This window comes from Chroicocephalus ridibundus, chromosome 2 (assembly GCF_963924245.1).
Source record: "Chroicocephalus ridibundus chromosome 2, bChrRid1.1, whole genome shotgun sequence".
Classification (NCBI taxonomy): Eukaryota; Metazoa; Chordata; class Aves; order Charadriiformes; family Laridae; genus Chroicocephalus; species Chroicocephalus ridibundus.
The window spans coordinates 35719691-35739534 of record NC_086285.1 but is presented as its reverse complement, the minus strand read 5'-3'; the positions used below and the strand labels follow the sequence as shown (position 1 = coordinate 35739534).

Below are 19844 nucleotides of genomic sequence, written 5' to 3'. Positions count from 1 at the left end.
AAATGTGTTTCCCTTCACTCCCTTCCCTTGGAGATGTTGGCATGGACATTGACAGTAAAATAAAAGAATTAACTGTTCAGACTGTTTTCCCCTCCCTCACTGAGTATGGTGGTAAAACAATGGTATTAAGACTTAAAAGGCATAATCTTGTGAATTATAAAGACATGTAGTGGTAAAAGCTTTATTTTTAAAGGAAATTTGACTATGCTGTACAATGGTGGAGGTGGTCAGTTATAGTAATAGGCCACAGTATCTGCATGTCTCTTGCAAAGTTTAGTTAGACTCCTCTACAATTCCTTCAGGGGTTGGTGTGTTTTAGCCTTAGTTTCAGCTTAGTACTACTTTCGGTAAGAAAAAATGTTACATCTGGTGAGTCTTTTAATTGTGTGCTATAATAGCCATTCAAGAAGAAAAGGGGGGAGGAACAAAACATGCAGTTCAAAATAATACTTCATTTTTTTAAAGTCATTTTTAACAAACTTGTTACCCAACTAAGGTTTCTGCTTCCCTTCATGACATATTTGAAAAGATGGGGTTTGTAAAGATGTTGTACATTTATGTTTGATGTCATTCTTTGATGTTATTTCTCCAAAGGGGATACCTGAAACCTGTCTTGTAACATTTGCTGACATTCACAGATCTGTTGTTTGTCAGCTGTTCTTGCCTTTGAATGACATGAAGTTCATTTGTATCCTGATCTGTTCTGAAATTGGGTTCTTCAGCTGTTGTCTGGTTGTTAAGGAATTCTCATTGCTTCTCAGTTCGTGGTGCCATTGCTCTGAGTACACTTGAAGGGAGGCTGCAAAAACTGCTGGATAACCAACAGTAGTACCACATGTGCATAAGTGAACCAAGACTAATGCAAATCCAGTTGTTTTTTCTGGAGGTGGATACTGTTTTGGTCAGTAATTAGGCAAATCATCAAGTTGCTTATCTGACAATATCTCTGAGACAAAGGAAATGTACTCTTTAAAATCATTAGATGGTTTATTTGTCAATGCAGCGGTTAGATTCCATTGTATAAATGTAAAGATGTATGAAATGGAAGTTACAGCTGAAAAGGCAAAATCAAATTATAAAAATGTAGTATTCTGACGATATTTAAAGGAAGATAGTGCAAGCTATTCTGTATACCTAGATTAACAGATAAAAAAACTTCTTAAAATATGCCCAAAAGTTGTTTTCTGTGCAAAAGCCTAAGATGTCTCTGAGCTCCTAACGTGCAGTGCTTTGCTGAAACAAGATGCATTCTGCATATAACCTAGGTCAGTGGTAGCCTGCATCATTACTGATCCTGAGCATTATACCTATGACAGACCTTATTTTTTCATGCTGTGTTACAGGTCATCTTGAGCTTTTGCCTAAATCCCTGTCCTGCCTCAAGCCAGAGCAAGAAATACAAATTACAGTTCTTCCTGTCAACAGTCTGACTGATAACAGAGGACGTAACATTCGGATGGTAATTTTTGCAGGAAATATGTTTTCTGTTTAAATCAGAGAATAGTTTTAGATGCCCAGTTATGGTTAGATAATAGAATGTTACATATAAGGAAGATGGAACAATGGCAAATATGGCACTTTTAATAATATAACTGAAACGACCACAAAAGAATTAAACCAATTGGACAACCTGGAAACAAAATAAGAAAAGAGGCTGTTAAATTTCATAGCTAAAGAACTAATCTCACAGGTATGTAGAAATCTGCATTTTTTTATACCCTCAAATCATTTGAAGTTGTCCATGCACACTGGGGAAGTGGTAGTGAAGACTACATTCAGATTGTGAATGATAAGCATTTGACAGATCCGCTAAGATACCAGGAAAATATGTTTATGCTTATATATCGCATCAGGAACTGCAAACAAAATATATCAGAAATGTTCCAAGACACAGTAAATAAGCTAAATATATTAAAATACAGATCTTCAAAGAATTCAGTGCTTGGAAATGGTTGGCGTAAAGTCATTTGCGAAGCCCCCAACTCAAAATTAATTTCACTTTGATTATAAACTTCCATATTAACAGAAAGGCTCATAGGGAAAATGAACTATTTAAAGCATTTTTTGGTCAGTTTTCTTGCATAAGTTTACACTTTCTAAGCTGCATCATGCAAAAGCAGAAACTGGAGCATAGTGCTTTATTTAGATTGGGGTTTTCATTTGATTAAGTGGTCCAAGTTGGAGGGATGGAAGAGCAAGCAGATATTAATGTATCTTTACCGCAGGAGAAAGAGGAATGAGAAGAGAAGGGGAGAAGGGAATCGAACGCTACCCCTTCCTGCTACGACCCTCATTCTACTGACCCTTTTCCATGGACCACTTATCTGCCCTCTGGGGACTGGTGGTGCCAATCCAGTGTTTCAAGACCAGCAGAAACGAAGGAGACAAAGAGAGCATCAGCAATGGCATCTAAGTATCTTACAAGGGACTCAGAGTAAAAGTTTCAACAGGGAAAGCCAAGCAGATGAGTCTCATCGGTCTTGTTGCTTGGGTGTCTGTGGTCTGGTTTATAGTGAGACTCATGCACTGGTAGCCATGTCCAGTAGGAAACTAAATGTGTCCAGCCCTGTTTTCTGGCCCGGAGGCCAACTGGGATGTAATGAGCTGCATCCATGCTATTGAACCTTGCAAAACACAGTGGCTGCTGCCAAACTCCCGGTAGGGAAGAGGGTCTCTGGTGGTTCCCAGAATCTGGGGTTTGCTTGGTGAGTGACAGGGTCAGCGGTTCAGTGCCAATGCCTGGGAATCGACCACGGCACGTTTCATTCCACAGACAAAACATGTGCCTGCCCCCTGTGTCTTTCTTTCTAGCAAAGGCATGAATCCTGCTAAGACAGTAAGCGGTTATACCAGACTGTCTATTTAAGACTAAGCATTTACAAGTTTTTGTTGTGTTGTTTTGTTTTGGTTTAATTACCCTTTCTTTTTCCTCTCCAGATTGTGGGTCTGATTAGTTTTGCAGGTAGTTAACCTAGAAGCAAGAAAACCCAGATAAGGGAGAGGGGTGTGTGTTCGTTATTCATAAGAGCATATCCTAGATCACAAGCAAGAACAACAAGTGCTCTAAACTACCTCTTTGTTTTCTGCGAAGGACTATTTTAATATTCCTAATTGCACCAAGCCCCCAAAAGTTACCACCCCATCTATATGTACTTTCACCTTACCCCCTGTTTTTTTATAACAACAAGAAAACCCCATCAAAGTACAGTTCAGATATGAGTCTTGTACGTAATCTAATAGTCAGGGATAGACTAAAGGTTTAAACAATGCCTGGTTTACTTTTCAGCAGAGGATTTCTCTCAGTGCTACTAGGGAAGAAAATTGCTTTGAAATTGCTGAAGTAAGCAGTTAGTCCCTCCTGGTTCTCTGCTTGTCCCGCACTTCTCTCGATAGGCTTGTATTGCTTGTATCTCCTGCAAGGAATGCGCACAGTTAGTTGCTGAAAGACATTTAAATGAAGGTCCACATTCAGCATGTGACTATGAGAGAATTAATTATGTATTCATAATATATTTTCTCCCTTCCTTCTCTCTTCAGTCCCATCTCATGGTTAACAGCCATAGGTCAGTAGTGGTGACTAAAGTCTGGTTAATGAGAGGGTTACATTGCTTAGCGGAGTACTGTGGCTCTGTGGAGGTGTTTGTTTCTTTCTCACCACTGACTGTGCAGGGAGAGCATACTCTTGACTCAGGAGTCTTGGTGCAGTCTTAAAGTTTCATGAGAAACATCCAAGCTAATAACGCAGTAACACGTGCTTCTGTTAACTACTATCCTACGTGCCCAGCACCTTTTTTCCCAAATAATTTATTTGTCAATTATTTAATGAAGAATGTTGATTAATTCTTGATCTGTCAGTCATTTGCAAACCCTTCTTGTAAGAGGTTTAGAGCTAAATTAAATTTCTGTTTGTTAGATTTTACTGCACGTATAAATCGCATCCTGCAGTTTGAGGTTGCTTACTGCTTACATGCAGTTCCCAGGCCTTCTAGTATTACTATTTGTGCTTATGGGCACAGAATGTAATTTTCTATGAGTCTTTAACATTTGCATATTTTCCAATGGTTTTGTGGCTTAAGCCAGTAATCTTATTTTCTTGAATATTTGCCAGAATATTTGTGAAAAACAATAAAAAAGAAACAAAAATATAACTACTGAAAATTTAAGAAGTTGTTGGTTTTGTTAATTTAAACTAATATTTCTGACAGGTCCTTGAGCTGTTTTTAATCCTAGAAACTAGCAACTTACTTGTAAAGGACAAAAGCCCCAACGGCGGCAAACACTGCCAACAAACCAAGGAAGATAAAGACACCTTCTGTTGTTGCTGATGATGACCCTAGAGTTCAGAAAGTAGTTTGGTTAGAAGTTAGCCTTGTTTTTACAGTGAGAGAGATTTTCTACAGAAAACATCATTTTTACTTGATTGCTGTACAGATTGAAGTACACTTACTAGTTCTAATATGCTAAGCATTGGAGGTCAGTGACTTTGGCAGGAGGTGGTGCTTTCACATCCTAATTGCTTTAGTTCTCGGTTCCACCAGAGTGTGAGTTGGGCTTTGCCAGTTTTCTCATGAGAGCCGTGCTCCTGAGACACATGGCTGCCCTTCCAGCATAGAAGGGAACGGAGGGTCTTGCTGGCACCCCACGAGGTGAGGCGAATTTCCTTCTTGCTAATTGCCATGCCGGGGAAACATACACACTGAGAGTCTAAGAGATGCAGTCTCTTTATAAGCTTTAATGTTAGAATCAGCTTCACCTTTCTCTTAGGGATGATGGCCAGGGGAAGATGGGATAAAAATAAAGTTTTTTAAATGTTATTGTTTGTTGCAGTCCCATACACTAAGGTGGCGGAGTGTGGCTGAGAGCATGGACTTAGGCTTCTTTGCCTTATCCAAGAGCTGAGGGCTCTGCTTTTTTAACATGCTCATTCTGGGAAATTGGCTTCGAGCTCTGCCTGTCGTTGAACTCTGCCTTCTGGTTTGCCATCAACCATTTCGCTCACATCTACTCCTAATTCCATCATATCTGATGGAAGAAGCCAAATCATTACAATGACTTGTTTTTTAAAAATTGTGTTAAAATCTTAATTTTCCAGTCCACGGGCTGTACTTTTATTGAGTTTCCTGACACTGAGACACATTCTTGGTCCTCATATTGACAACTGTGTTTACACAATGAAGTAATTTAGAAGTGCATGTTGGCTTACCTTTCCAGTTATTAATTTATAATTGCTGTCTATGAAAATCAAGATATCAAATCAGGCTTTACCATTTACTTGGTACACGTGCCTCATATTTCTCAGTTTGTTGATGAATTGTTTGTGAAGGCTTGACCTCATTCCTAGTTTACACAATATTTTTGCTGAGACTGTAGACATTTACCTTATTTTATGAATAAGGTACATCCTTGGACTAGTTTGCAAAGCAACACATACTGATGGAACGGGTCTAAATCACAGAACTGCACTCCATTCAACAGCAATTTAGGCAAGTTAAGAGTGGATGTTTTGTGCAATGCCAACATAACCCGGGCATGGTCCTGCCAAATTTCAAGGGCCAGATGTTTAGGCACCAAATGCTCAGGCACCAAATTATGAGATTTGCAGAAATTCATAAATACTTGCCTTCTCTTGAAATGAGTGGAAAATTGTGGCACAGGAGAAATGTTTGCAAACATTAGATGGGCTCCTCCAGAAGGTGACTCAAAGCAGCAAGCTTTCTTAGATCCAAATTCTGCTTTGATTATAGTGGAAGCCCCAGAGTACAACTTAGCTTTGCCCTCTGGAGAAAACCTATGGAGACCAGCCTTGTTGGGCTAAAGTTAGCCTTTGTGAATACGGTTTTGAAAAATCCTACTGCATGCTTATTTTCATCTTCAGGAGCCAGAATGTGCTTACAGGTCAGGCATTGTGCCTTAGTCATCATGAACTGATTCAGGTACAGCTAAATTTATACCTAGGTTAAATAAAATCAGCCAAAAATACTGTGGCAGATGACCACAAAGGGTCAGTTGCTTGGCTGTTAGAAATTAGAGAGTTCAGAAGAGTCACTAGGACATTGAGTGGGAGGTCAGGAGGGCCATGGAGTGGGAGCAGAGAGACAGCACGATCATTTAGACTTCTAACTGAGGCTGAGTTTAATACCTGGTTCTGTCAAAGACTGCTTGGATAACCAGTAGTCAATGAATATTACACGGACCTTTCCAGAACCTGATTCATCTTATCCTCATGTAGAAATAGAAACCTGGTCAAGGTCAATGGGCTACAAAGAGGGCTCAGGGCAGCCAGCTCAGCTCAAACTTTGATTCTGTCTCAAGTGAGCTGAATTCCTCTCTGTTTCTCCAGTGTCTCCATGTGTGGAGTAGGCTGGCTGGCATGTCCCCCACCTGCTTTTCTGACCAACAGAGTTGTTCTGTGGAAAAATACATTATGGCTTAAGAGCTGTTCATATTCTGTGATACCGAAGGGTTTGTATAATTACTGTACTCATTGCATCATAAACATAAATCAAACCAAGTTCTAACATCTAAAGTACCCATAGGGAAAGAATCATCTCTTTATCTTTGCATGGACCCTCACACAAGCTGGCACTGTCTCAGCTGAGGCCTCCAGGCATAATAAAAACCCCATACAAATTCCTGTGCTCTCCCCCCCTGCAGGGAAATGTCCACAGGAAGAAGCTATTCACAGACGACCAGCATCTGCTCTATGTGGCCTCACCTCCATTTACGGAAATCAGCGCGCTGGCAAGGGCTTGACTTGTGTCGTCCCCCAAGGTGATGTTTATGCAGTATGTTCCACTTTCCTCAAAAGCTCTCCTGACAGTGAGTAAGCATTCATCAGTGACAACAATGGGGTCGCATACCACACTCTTGGACACCTGGCACGTGGGGTCAGAAACTACTGTGCAGACATCTGTGGGGAGGCTGGGAGGGGAGGAGAGAACACATTGCATTTGTGGAGTCCTGTTAGCCCAGTTCATAGACACATTGCACTGATGCCCCAGTTTTATGCTGGTGCCTGCTTACTGAAATCAGTGGCACTACAGTGATTTAAGAGTGTTTTATTAATACATGACATATATTTTATACATACCTATACCTATTTTATACCATACCTATTTTATATATACATACATGTGGATTTTATATAAAATGCATATATACAATCTATAAATTTTTATGCTTGTTTTACATATCATCTAACATTTTATGGCTATCACAGAATTACCTGCCTCAAATCAGCTTATAATAAGCTTTAATACACAGATTCTTATATGTAGTATCATGCGCTGAAAAAGTAAACGCTAACTTAAGAGGTTAGTTGTTTTCTGGCTGCATTACCAAGACAATTCTTGCACTTCTTAGTTCTCTCAACTCTAATCTCCTTCTAGGAGCTAGGCGTATTAGTGCAATGTTTTCCTATCCAAGAAATTGCTTGGACAGACCCATTTGCTCTAAGTGTCAAAAACCATGGCCAAAAAGAAAGGGTTGCCTTCCAATTTCAGTAGACTGCTTCCCATTTTACAGTAAGTGCTGAAATCTGGTCTTGGACAGGAAAATATAGACTTATTTCTCCCCACTATCTAGTTCTCTTTTTTTTACTGAGGCTTGACATTTGTTCTGAATCCTAAGAGCCTGGCAGTAACCTCTATTGACATAGTTTACAAATGAGACTTGTATTATCATTAGTTCCAGACAAGAAATAGAAACACTGCAGTTCCCAACTTTTGTTCATGCAGCTGCATCTAAGTTCAGTCAGCGTTCCAGCACCTAATTATTTTTAAAGAGGGAAGATTGACAGTTTAATTCAAATACTTACCTCCCTTGGCAGGTAACAACAAAGTCAACCAGTGCGTTTTCAGCTTGACTTTCTGTCATCTGGATGCTTGTCATCTGAATAATATTTACCTCAAGGATTCCCTCTGGGAGAGGAAACAGATGTCAGCGGTAGGACACATGACAAGGTCTGAAGTCTGTGTACAGATCCTCAAGTGTTTGGCTGATGCTCAGTTCAGGTCTTGTTTTCCATAACCTCCTCCTTCCCTTAGCAGCCCTCTTGAAGGGTTTGAAAGCTGAGAAATTTTCCGGTGCTTTCCCTGTGAGGCTGCTCCTTTCTGCTCTGTTTTATTTTTCCATTATTATTATTTATTTACTTATTTCACTAAATCACTTCCCTGTCCCACTACCCATCACTTCTGTGCATGCCAAGGTCAATTCAGCCTTATGTGACCCACCCCCCCAGGCCATATGCTTCAGGTTTGGCAGGTTCAGAAGCTGATGATATAGAAAGTAGTGATATGGCGCACATTCCCACCAGCCATTTTCCAGCCCAAGTGCCTGGAAACACCACATGTAGCATGGGGGCAGCCATCAGCATCCAGACCAAGGCCCAGTCTCAGGTGTCTGAAACAACGGGCCATAACCTCTGCCAGTAGGTCCTGACAGAGCACATAAAGAAACCAAAGTTTGTTGGTTGTCTATACGTTAATCTTTAAAAACATCAGCTAAGTCCAAGAGAAGGATCTTATTGTGAGTCTCATGTATTTGATAAAAGGGAGCCTAAATAAATGTTATCTCTACCATACATTGTTGTATGTTGCTAGGCCCATTCCTCTCTTCAGGTGTTGACCCACGTTCTTACCTACAACAGAGATACCATTTCTATAGTACCCATTTCTGTAAATATGGCAACCTCCATCAGGATTATCTTCCATTGACTGGAGAGTGATAGAAGAATCTGAAATAGAAGATGCTCCAGTCGTTACTGTTGAGGGAGAAAGAATAGATACACAGCTTTAGAACAAGTTCTGCTTAGAGGTATTCTGAACATGGCTATGTGTTTCAACTGCATTCATTACGTAGGTCGTTAGTGACTTTGGTTTGCAGCTGTGCAGTCATGTATGTCTCTGTCTGGGATCATGGTAATAAGCCTTAAAGAAAACACACGTGCCCAGCTGTAGAACGCTGGAATGGCCTGGGTAGCCTCACTCTAAAAGCCACCTCACTAGTCACCCATCTCTGTGAAATAAAAGTGAGACTGCAAGGTTTGATGTAATTAAACACTTATTTAAAATTCCCAAATCAATTATAGAAGAAATCCAAAGGCAAATAAAAGGTTTAAAATGCTCTCTTTAAAAGTAGGCGTTTTCCCATTGCTCTACATTACAGCTAGTGGAAAAATGAAGAGGGGAAGTGGTGAAAATTATATCTTTCCTTTCATTTTTCATTCTCACTCGATATTTTGGTAAAAGCACATATTAAAATTCTGAAATTTGAAAAATATAACCACATTTACAATTTAATAGTAGCAGTATTATAACTACCTGGGCTGAAACTGCAGGCCTTTTGCAATCCTTAAAACCCTCTGAGATGATAAACCAATGCTGAACGTAATGAAAGTTATTCTGAAATATGATAGTGCATAAATTTAAAGTGGAAAAGCCATTCTGGGTTAATGCCATGTGGAAATCCCATATTTTGGAACATGAGTAAGTTTTTTCTAGTTCAATCCAATCTTATTTAATTTTGGGTGGAAGTTAATGCAAACCAGAAAAGAACTGGCTATAAAAGTGTTATGAAATACCTCTTTCTCACTTAAATTTTACATCTTACCTCAGAAGATGACTGTGAGTAGGCAAGGCTAAAACCACTTGACCTGGCATGGTAGATGGTATAAAAACACATTTATATGTACTGCATGTTCACCTGAAGACATCTGTATGCTGTCACTGTGGTGGCAGACCTGGATGTGTAATGTGTTAATGTGTAAGTGATGCCTACCATAGAACCACAGAAGAATTTATTCTTATTGATTTTGTCTGTAAACCAATTTATAGAGGGTTTGCAGAGTCGTGCAGCTCTTTCACTGATGACAGTAAAATTTCTAAAGATACGAACTTAAAATATCAGAATTTAGAGTTTTGACACAGCTCTTAGCTTCACTGCTGTTCGATAAACTCTTACCTGCTGAGGTGGGCAGTGGTGCAGTGGGTGTTACTGGCCTGCAAGGGACAGGTATAATGGCTTGGACAGTTAAATTCAGAGTGAAGTTTCCTTGCAGAGTATAGGTGTGAGATGTAGTGGGGCTGCTGGCTACAAATAAGCCACTTCCATCTCCGAAGTTCCACTTGTAGGAGATGGCGGAATTATTAAGATAGTGGCTGGGATCGTGGATCTTCACATCAAATGTGATTGGTGAGTCTTTGATGAAAATGGAGTCTGAGATGTTGCGGTCATGTTTTTGGAACATACTCACAGATATTGGAATTTTGTCTGGAGGGGGGAAAAGAAAAGAAGTAAATAAATAAAGCATACATACCTGGCTGCAAACAACAAACAGCTCCAAAGTCCCTGAACTGCAACAGTCAGAATGTGAGACATTAATGTCTTTAACATGGGTTTCTACTTTAATTCGATTTACTGATCTGAGGAGTGAATATCAGTAGGAAACAGTTACCCAGAAAAGTATGGGAACAAATGAGGAATCACAAACATCTGTGGAAGATTGCATTTCCTCTCGTAAATAATTTTTCATTACAAAGTAGAGGTGTCGCAATTAAGCTACTCGACACTACTCAACGCAATTTACCAGAGATTCCACATTCATATTACAAACCTTTCTCAGGCCAATGTCATCTTTTTGTGCCAGATGAAGCTTGTGCTGAATTATTTTAACACCTAAACAACAAATACCCCTAGTATTTTATTCCAGTTTATTCCAGTATGCTCACCTGTTACAACATAAATGGCACTTGCTTTTGCAATTGGAATGTACGCTGAGTGCCCTCTCCTGTAAATGGATACCGCCATCACGTGTTTGCCCAGAGTGATATTTGCTGTGTTGACTGAAAACATTGCTGAAGATCGCCCAGTTGTTTGGTAGTACTGACCTGAAACAGAACAGGAACTTACAATATGTTTTGCCCTTCAGCCTAGCTACAAGTTGTTTTAAGAGAAGCAATATCTCTGTGAATCTTGGATTGTCTAAATCAAAATGAATAATTTAGAATTGTCTTCCAGTTATTTGGCAGGTGGTTTTGGAGGACTGAATACTTTGACACTGTGTTTACTCCCATTATTTCTGTGTTTTTTTGAAGGTGTCAAAAAGGTATCCCAGATTTCACTAATCTAAGAAAAATTTGCCAAGGCATCTACGCCTTGCCAAAGCAATTACATTACATTAAGTTATTAGGATTATGTAGTGGATGGTGATACCTCTTACGCATTTTAAGTGATCTTGTGCTTGTCTGCTTTCAGTGTAGCAAGAAGATATAATACTTCTTGCTTCATAACCTAGAGTCATTTGTATACATTTGCTTATTTGTCTTTGTAACAGCCAATTGAGGTTGGTAAATAGTATAACCTCAACATAAAATTTGGGACATTATTATTATTACTCATGCTGCTACCGATGATAATACTGATTTAGCCAAGCTAACTTAGGATAATAAGATTTAGTATGTAACCAGCGTCAGGAATAGCCCAAATGTTACATACTCAGGAGATGGAAACACTGAAAACCAGCATCTGTGACCAGACCAGTACCATGCAGTCAGTGGCGGTTTTTACCTCCCCAGAGGCAAGAAGTGCTGCACCATTAAACTGACCTGAAGATGTACAGCGCTATGGTCTCTTAAATTTAAGAATCTGAAGTGGCAGTGAGCGGTCAACAAATCATCTGACTGACCTGCTTGGACCATCTGTTTTCCTAGAAAAGGATCTTGAGTACTACTGAAAGGAAATTAATTTTCTTCAGTGGTAGTACTGTGAATGGAGATTTAAAGAGAGTCTCCTGGTAATCCATGATTTCCAGACCAAGCAGCTGATGGCCTCTCTGGAAAGCAGGGAGTGAATTTGGGATCTCCACTCAAGAGAGTGGAATCCTTTTTAAAGGACTTGTAATGAAACATACTCAACAAATGAGTTATTGTACAGAGTGAATATAAGCTTTGCAGCGTCAGCCAAATCAAGGGATGTGTTGCAGTACTAACCAAACGTGTGAAACACGTAGACAAAGTTCCTTCTCCTCCAGCCAGGATAATGTGGGAAAGGTCTCCCATCTGGGAATACATTATGGCTGTGGTTGCTTGTACAGTTTTCCCAGCCACAGTTGTCGATCCATTCGGTCCAGTTGTAGACATAGACTTGCTGATCCTGGGAAGCTGGAGGATCTAAGTGTAGAAATAAGGACATGTTCCTGGTCAACTGAGAAATGTGCAGAAAGTCAGGAAACAAGAGGCTGACACCCCAAGTTACAGCAGTTATTGCACTTAAACAACAAGTTAAGTGGGGTATTTTTAGACTGACATTCGTTTTGATTGTGCTTTATTTTTTAATGTGAACACTGAATTATTCTGGCTTGGCATTGTTTTATTTAGAAGCTTAAAAATTTTTTACTGTCTCATGGGCCAGACACAATTTAAAATTGCTTACCCAAAACTTGCTGTCAACTACACAGGACGCTACTGTTTCACTGGAGTTAGTGGGGCTACCTGAACATTTGGCAAGCAGAATCTAAAATTTTAAGTAGAAATAGCAGCCATGGACGCACTGTGAGGAAGTGACTTTGTTTTGTCAGAATAGTTTTCTATGGCACCTTTAAATAACTTAGACATGAATTTCAGTTCCTTTCTGAATAATAAAAAACCAGTTTCCTTCCCCAAACAGCACAACAGATATTAAGTAGAGAATAGGTATCAGCAGTTAACAAAACATCAGACAGTCAAAAAGTAGAACTCAGACTGACAAAAAATTTGCTGATATGCCTTGAAATGAAAATTACTTTGATCAATAAAAAAATTGGTTGAACATTTATGAATTCAGGGGAAGAAATGTACAACAGCCTGTTTCACTCTAGATCCGGCAGCTTCAAACATTGGAATTATGATAGGTTTTTTGCTCCATGTAACAGTAAATAAGATGAAGAAGGTGATTCTCTGATGAAAACATTGCTTGATTTTTAAATTAATTATTTTCTTCTTTGTTTTTAATTATTAAAATGTGGGAATATGAGATTTACTCCTTCCTGAGGGTTTTTCCAGATGCAGATGATGGTTAGTGAGTTCTACAATTCCTAATTGAAAAAAATAATTTTATAAATTGGGAGCTTTATAAATTTGGGAGAAAACAGTGTGCCCGTGCAACCTCCTGACTGAGCTGAAAAGCAGTAACAGTTTTGTAAGGAAGCCAAATTAACGTCACTGTTTTGGGAAGGCAATTTTACAGCGAAGGCAAATCTTAAGTTACCTGGTCATTACATATAGCAGGTGCAAAACAGTAAAAATACCACCATGATCTTCTGAGGAAAGAAACTGGTGTGGCACAGGTTACACATGAGTGTAGTTATCTGTTAAAAGCATCACAGCTGCTGTCCATAGGATGTGCCTCTGATGTTTTCAAAGCTTCAAGACACGTTCACGCCAGCACCATAGTCAGGTGTGTGTATAGCGCAGGGAGACTGCCGTTACCTACCCTGCGTACAATTTCTCTCATATATTATGTTGCCATTGCTATCTTCTTTCTGGCACTTGGGGAACTGGAGAGTCACAACAAAGGTCACGTTGGATCCTACCAGTGCTGGGCTATCAGTGTCCAATTTGGCTGTCACCCTTCCGCCTGTAGAAAAGAAAATTGGTCTTTACTTCAGTAAAGGATGCATCAGAGCAGCAGCTGCCTTCAACTGTGCACTATTTACATTAGAAATGCTTTATTGATTCCTCTGTTTCCGAGGAGTTTTGTGCTTCAGCATCACTTGGACTCTTATCAAAACTCCAGCTTAGAACAATCAGAGGGACTCATCATATCCCCCCACATCACTACTGGTCTGTCATTCATTTCCTTGTTAGAGCTAAGAATATGGTTTTTTACACCCGGGGGTCAATACATTCCGAAAGAGTGTATTTTTGTTTCTCCCCAGGGATACAGCCTTTAGGCCTCATCTCAGACCAGGTGATAATAAAGTGTCTTCACCAAAGTTCTTAAACTGAAGCCCACAAAGCCCTGTGGAGGTAGTAGCTGAAGCTCCCGGTCCTCTAGGGCATGTTTCAAATAATGGATTGTCCTAGAGCCCTGGCCATCATGTATTAATGTCTGAGATTATGAGTTATGGGAAAGCGTTTACTGTAACAACTCACTGTTCTGCTCCCTCAGACAACGTACTGGGAATGGTATCAAGGCCAATCATCCCTAATTTGCTATTCCTTCCATCAGTGGTGGATATTGAACCTATGAAAAAGGACTATAGCACCTGCAGTCTTCAATAAGGTGGATTTTTTGGCCAATTTTCTCAGTGTCTATGAATTACATATGTGTGATTACCTTTCCAGCAGTCCTTCCATCTGGGATCGCCTTCTTCCCAGAAAGGATAAAGCTTTTCATTCCATTTATTTTGATCACTAGTCCAGCCTTGTAGCTTCTTGTAGGATGTGACAGGAGAAGTTCTTCCATGGCGCAGCACATCTTGAAACCCTTGAGAGAAAAACAAACATGCAACGTAATTGCATTTTCCCTGCTACCCTATAAAGACAATGCTCTTGTGCTGAACAGCCTTCTTAATACGACTATATTCTGGTACTGATTAGAAAACTCTTCGCCAGTAGAAAGTTATGGAATTTTATCATCGCAGCTATAAACACATCAACTATAACCAGCATAAAGACAATTCTGACAGACTGACATTTCTCTACTTGCACTATTGGAAGCTTTTCAGGGAAAGAATAATACGTTTTACAACACTTTGACCATATCAGAGTAATTGTTTGTGTGAATGGATAGAACCCTGCAACAAACAGGCTAGTCACACAGAGGCTGCGTGATTGCTGACTGCTTTGTGCTTGCCTGGTAATAAATCTATGAGTAGAAAGGCTATCAGGATAAATTCACTCTGTGTCTGAGTCGTACTCTAGTGGGAGTTATGCCAGGAATTAATTTTGACCCAGTGAAGCTTTGGTGAGTTGGCTGGTGGTTTGGGTGGAAGGGGTGGAACCAATTCTAACAGAAGCTGGTATTTCCAGAAAAGGAAATTTAGAGCTGAATAGTAAATACAATGTGTTCATAATATAACAACAAAAACAAATTAGCTTCATGCCCATTACTTTAAAATGGCTCAGATAGATAGTAAATAAATTTAATAACCTCTTTCTTCTCATATTACTACAAATAATGGGCTCAAACTTTTCCCAGGCCTTCTAGGATGCCTCTTTCTGTAACAAAGTACACAAAATGAAAAGCAAAGTAAATATCCAAGTAACCTGTAGGAGCTTGTGAACCACTGTAGGATGCCATAAAAATACGTTCATAAGCAGGCTCACGGGCAGAATTCCATTAAAGCCTGGGGGCTTTAAACAACTCTGTCATGTTAATCAAGTATTTGCTGGGCGTGTCACAACATCAAGGGAGTTAGGATTTCTTCTGCTTTTCATGGCTTTATTTTAGAGGTAGCTGATGCTGAATGCTTCTGAGATTTATACTGAAGTCCAACAAAGAGCTGGATGTTTTTAAGGAAAATGCAGAGACCTTTAAGAAGGGCAGGAATGGTCCTGTGTGCTGTAACGTAACTGACTGTGTTGGAATTCCTGAGTTTTTGACAAGGCACAGAGCAGGTGTAGCCAGTCTAAGCACGATCTTTATGGGCATGTGACTCCTAATTTTACTGCAAGGGAGAACCAGAGAAACAGCACTGAAGAAGAGGCAGGAGCTGCTTTCTCTTTGTGTTTTATTGCCAAGTGAGATTGCTGCTGGGCAGGAGGGACATCCCTTGGCCAGTCCCATCTCTCTGAACTGATGCTGGTAGCTCTCTCCCCAGTCTCTTGAGTCTTGAGAATTGAAAGGTTTGAGGAAAAGAACAGATTTTGAACTCAGAGGCATATTCTCCCACGGTCTTTTGCCCTACAGGAACTCCCCACAGTCTCACTTAAATCGCTTGAATCAAGTCTTTCCTGCAGATTTAATATATTTTGATGTGAGTAAAGCAAAACATCATGACTGGTATTTACTTAATGGCCTGTATCACATGCTGTATTGTTTTCAGTCTTGGTCAGAAGAAGAGTTGTGTAATGTTGTCCTTCAGAAACTTTTCTCAGAAAAAGACAGATTAGCAACTATAAAAGTATTTCACAAAGGCTTATCAAGGTCAATTACGTTTTATGTCAAGAAATTAATGTGTCATCCTATTTGAAAGTATGTGGGGATTTTTCCGGATTTCTTTTTCCCATTCACTTTGATTTTATCTAAAAATCATGTCATGAATAAAAATGTTCTGATTTTGTCAGATCAAAACATTTCAATTTTTTTCCCCAAAATGCTTAATTCATCAAAAGGAGCTAGAACACTTTAATTTTATAAATGCTTTTAATTTTGAATTTTCAATAACAGTCCTTGAATCCAGAAGTCATTTTCTTGTCCAGCTTTGGTAAAAACTGTGGTCACTGCTTCTAAATCACAAGCTCCTTAGGCATTTCTGTGCCTCCCTGATGTGCTTTGTTTAGTTCAATCAAATATAAAACATTTCACAAGCTTCAAGACAAGACAAAGGCATTTTTTCAGAGGAGCAAAGACTTCAGCACTAGTTTCTCTAACACATGGAACTGAAGATTTTCAGTTGTTGAATTTAAAGGAACAAAAAGCTTTAATGTATTTCTTCTTTAACAATGAAGAACACTCAAGAACAGATGTTGGTCATAACCAAAATTAGAGCAATTCTGTTCAAAATAGACAGAGTAACATTACACTCCAAAGAAATGATTACTGTAATAGTTTTGGTGAGGTGATCATAGGAGAAAAGATCTTATACTCTGATTGACTTTCTTCTTTCTCATTCTGGTTTTCATTTTGGTGAAAAATGTAGCAAAGACAAGAAGTTCAGCATGTCCTGTGATAGTGTGTTAGCCATGAAAGATAGAACGAAAGCCAATGTTAGAACAACAGCAATAAAAAGATCACTCAGCTAAAGAGGATGAAAGCGTATTAGAAGAAAAAAGGCTGATGTTACTGCTAAGCTAAGACAACAGAAAATAATGTGAGCTTTCTAAAGTTACATATGGAAACATAATAAAGCAGGACAAAAAAACAATTTGAAGAACAACTTGCAAAAACATAAAAAGTATTAATTAATCTCTTTTTTTTCAGATACAAAAGTAGTGTAAAGCTTACCAAAAAGTCTGTAGGGCCAAAAGCTGATGTAGATAGAAAAGAAGCATTCAGGGAAGAAAAAGGTATAGCGCAAAAGTCAGATACATTAGTTTACATTTTCATTCACAAAGGAGGAGCATAATAGGTTTCAGTGCTAGAATTTTTCTTTACAACAATGGAGAATCTCTCTCAAAATGAAGTATTGGCACAGAAAAAAATATTATAGGACAAATCAACAAAATGAAGAAGTTGTCTAGATAGGATGGCTCAAAAAGTATGGAAATTATTCGAGAGTGAAATAAATGAGCTATTAACCATAGCATGTAACATCTTGCTTCAGTGGCCAAGAAACAAAAGTTGGCAAATGTGATGACAGTTTTTAAAAACACTTCCAGGGAAGATTTAAAGGATTACAAAAGGTTTGAGGCTCAAATTGGAGAAGCTGGTAGAAACGGCAGGGAAGAACAGAATTAGCAGATACAGTGGATTCATATGATATGCCGTAAAAGGAGTGCATTCCTCACAAATACATTCGAGTTTCGCTGAGGGAGCCAGAGAGCATGGGAACAAGGCTGACCTGCTTGCTATAGTCTGCTTGAGTTCCAGCCAGCATTTGAAGAGGTCCCTCGCTAAAGGCATATAAAGGAACTAAGTTACCGTGGGATAAGAATGAAGGATTTCACATGAAGAAATGATTGTTTAGGATATATGAACCAAAAGTTATGAATAAGTGGCCAGTTTTTTCAATTGTTGAAATAATTTAAAATGTTCATAATCTGGAAAACAGATAAACAGTAAAGTTCTTTAATCTGCTGAAGACAGTGTCTTAAAGTAGTAGAGGGGAGGACTGTATGACACTCAATGACTCAAGAATAAAACTATATGAAATTCAACATAGTTAAATGTAACTTTACTTACAGAAAGAGAGGCTCTAAACTAGCTATCGCCACTTAGAAATGAGGTCTCATAGCTCTACAGTTTTGATTGCAGTGTGCATTGGTAGCGGAAAAACTAGGAAAAGGCTAGATAGAGAACGAAGATGAAAATGTCATTACAGCATTGTATAATTCCATGTGCGTTCGTGTCTTGAATACTCTATGCTGCTCTGTTCTTTGCAGCTCAAGCAGGGTATAAGAGAACTGAAAAAATACAGAGAAAGGTGGCGAGGATGCTACAAAGGGGTTGAATTTTTTCCATATGAGGAACAGCTAAATAGACTCGGTCTTGAGCCTGCAGAAGAGGTGGCAGAAGAGAATATAAAAACAGAATCACTAACAGCATGGAGGAAGAAGCAATTTGTCACTATTTCTGAAAGTACAAAAGTTAAGGAGAATCAAATTAAACCAGTAGGTTACAGGTTCTAAGCGCATAAAAGATACTTCTTCATGTAAGGCACAGTTAAGGTGTGAAATTTCTTGCTGGCAGGATGTTGTGTGTGCCAAAAATTTACACGGGTTGTAAATCAAAACCCAAGTGCATGAACAGATGGAAGAAAAGTTCAGTAAAAACTGTTCAATACAATGATTCTGCATTTGACAGAGGCAGTTCTGGTGCTATAAATCATCAGAAGCTGGGAAGGTGTCCTCAGTAAATACCAGTATACACTTGCCCAGTTATACATCCATTACTGTTTCCCTTTGGAGACAGGTACAAGGCTAAATGGATGCTCAGCTGGACCTCAGCTTTTAAGATCTTCCATTTCCTTACTGTAGATTCTGGAATTTGAGCCTAAAATCCCATTTCTGGGTTCCCAGCCCTGAGCTCAGGGAGTCAGCCTAAGACTTGAGTCAAGCTGGGAACCTGGAAAGACACACAATGCCAGCCCAATGCCTGCCCACCATGGCTTGAGGATCTAATTCCTTGACTGGGGTCCCTGAGGTTGGGGATCCACAGGTCTGGGTGTCCTGGTGGGGAGCACTGACCTGGCCTCTCCCAGCCACAGCTGAGCTGAGCAAACTGGGACAAATCCATTCTGCGTCTGCCTTTTTAGCCATGCTAGGGATGTGGAAATACTGTTAGAAATTTTTTGAAACAGGCCAAGGCTTAGCTCCAGTCAGCTCTGTGTATTTGTGGAGCACAGGAAATAGGTACCTGAACAGCTCTCGGCATGTTCCTCCAGCTCAGGTGACATTTCTACCCAGAGCCAGGCAACCCTGAGCTGGAGCAAGCTGTCACCTACAGGTTCCCAAGCACAGCTCCATCAACAGCTGCATGTGCAGTGAGCAGCCGTCTTTACCGCACTGGCTCGGGTTGTCGAACTCACGGAGGCAGGGAGAGAGGAGGGGGTGAAGGAAGCACTCACGTGTGGCGGCGGCACAAAGCACCGCTTGGGCCAGGAGGAGAAATCCGACGTGGTGGCGAACTCCACTCATGGTGCTGGAGACCCTGTGTTGGCTCAGCGTGCGCAGAGGAGCAGAGAGTGCCCAGTGCCCGCACACGGTAACTCCTCCGGTCCCCACTGAGAAGTGAGAATGAAGTTTCTCCGCTGCTCTGCTCTCCGATTAAATGAAGGGCCCCAGGACTCATCATGTGATGGAATTAAGCAGAGATGCATGATTTTGTCTTCAGCTTCTTTCAGCTCATGTGCTTATGACTCACTCCCTTTGCTTTCAGCATTCCCTGGGATTTCTGAGACCTGTTTAGAGCCACACCATTTACCTCGCAGGCATTTTTATACTAGTTTTGCACTATGATCAATTTTTGCACTTAATTTGTTTTTA

General features: G+C 39.8%; 1 protein-coding gene across 1 annotated transcript; it reads right to left on the bottom strand.

Annotated features, from left to right (window-relative positions):
- Positions 1 to 991: 991 nt before the first annotated feature.
- Positions 992 to 19634, bottom strand: GPNMB (glycoprotein nmb). Its single transcript, XM_063325006.1, has 11 exons — positions 19427 to 19634; positions 14314 to 14463; positions 13468 to 13611; positions 11988 to 12167; positions 10728 to 10886; positions 9961 to 10269; positions 8639 to 8761; positions 7817 to 7919; positions 6716 to 6921; positions 4246 to 4333; positions 992 to 3413 (listed from the first exon to the last, which is right to left on the bottom strand). The coding sequence occupies exons 1-11, from the start codon at positions 19494 to 19496 to the stop codon at positions 3260 to 3262; spliced, it is 1686 nt and encodes a 561-aa protein (XP_063181076.1). The 5' UTR covers positions 19497 to 19634; the 3' UTR covers positions 992 to 3259.
- Positions 19635 to 19844: the final 210 nt, after the last annotated feature.

Coding starts and splice junctions, on each gene's coding strand:
- GPNMB (XM_063325006.1), bottom strand. CDS start 19,496: ATGAGTGGAGTTCGCCACCACGTCGGATTTCTCCTCCTGGCCCAAGCG. Junction 10,887..11,987: donor CTACGTGTTTCACACGTTTG/GTTAGTACTGCA, acceptor GTTCTGTTTCAG/GTCAGTACTACCAAACAACT. Junction 7,920..8,638: donor AAATGGTATCTCTGTTGTAG/GTAAGAACGTGG, acceptor TTCCTCTCCCAG/AGGGAATCCTTGAGGTAAAT.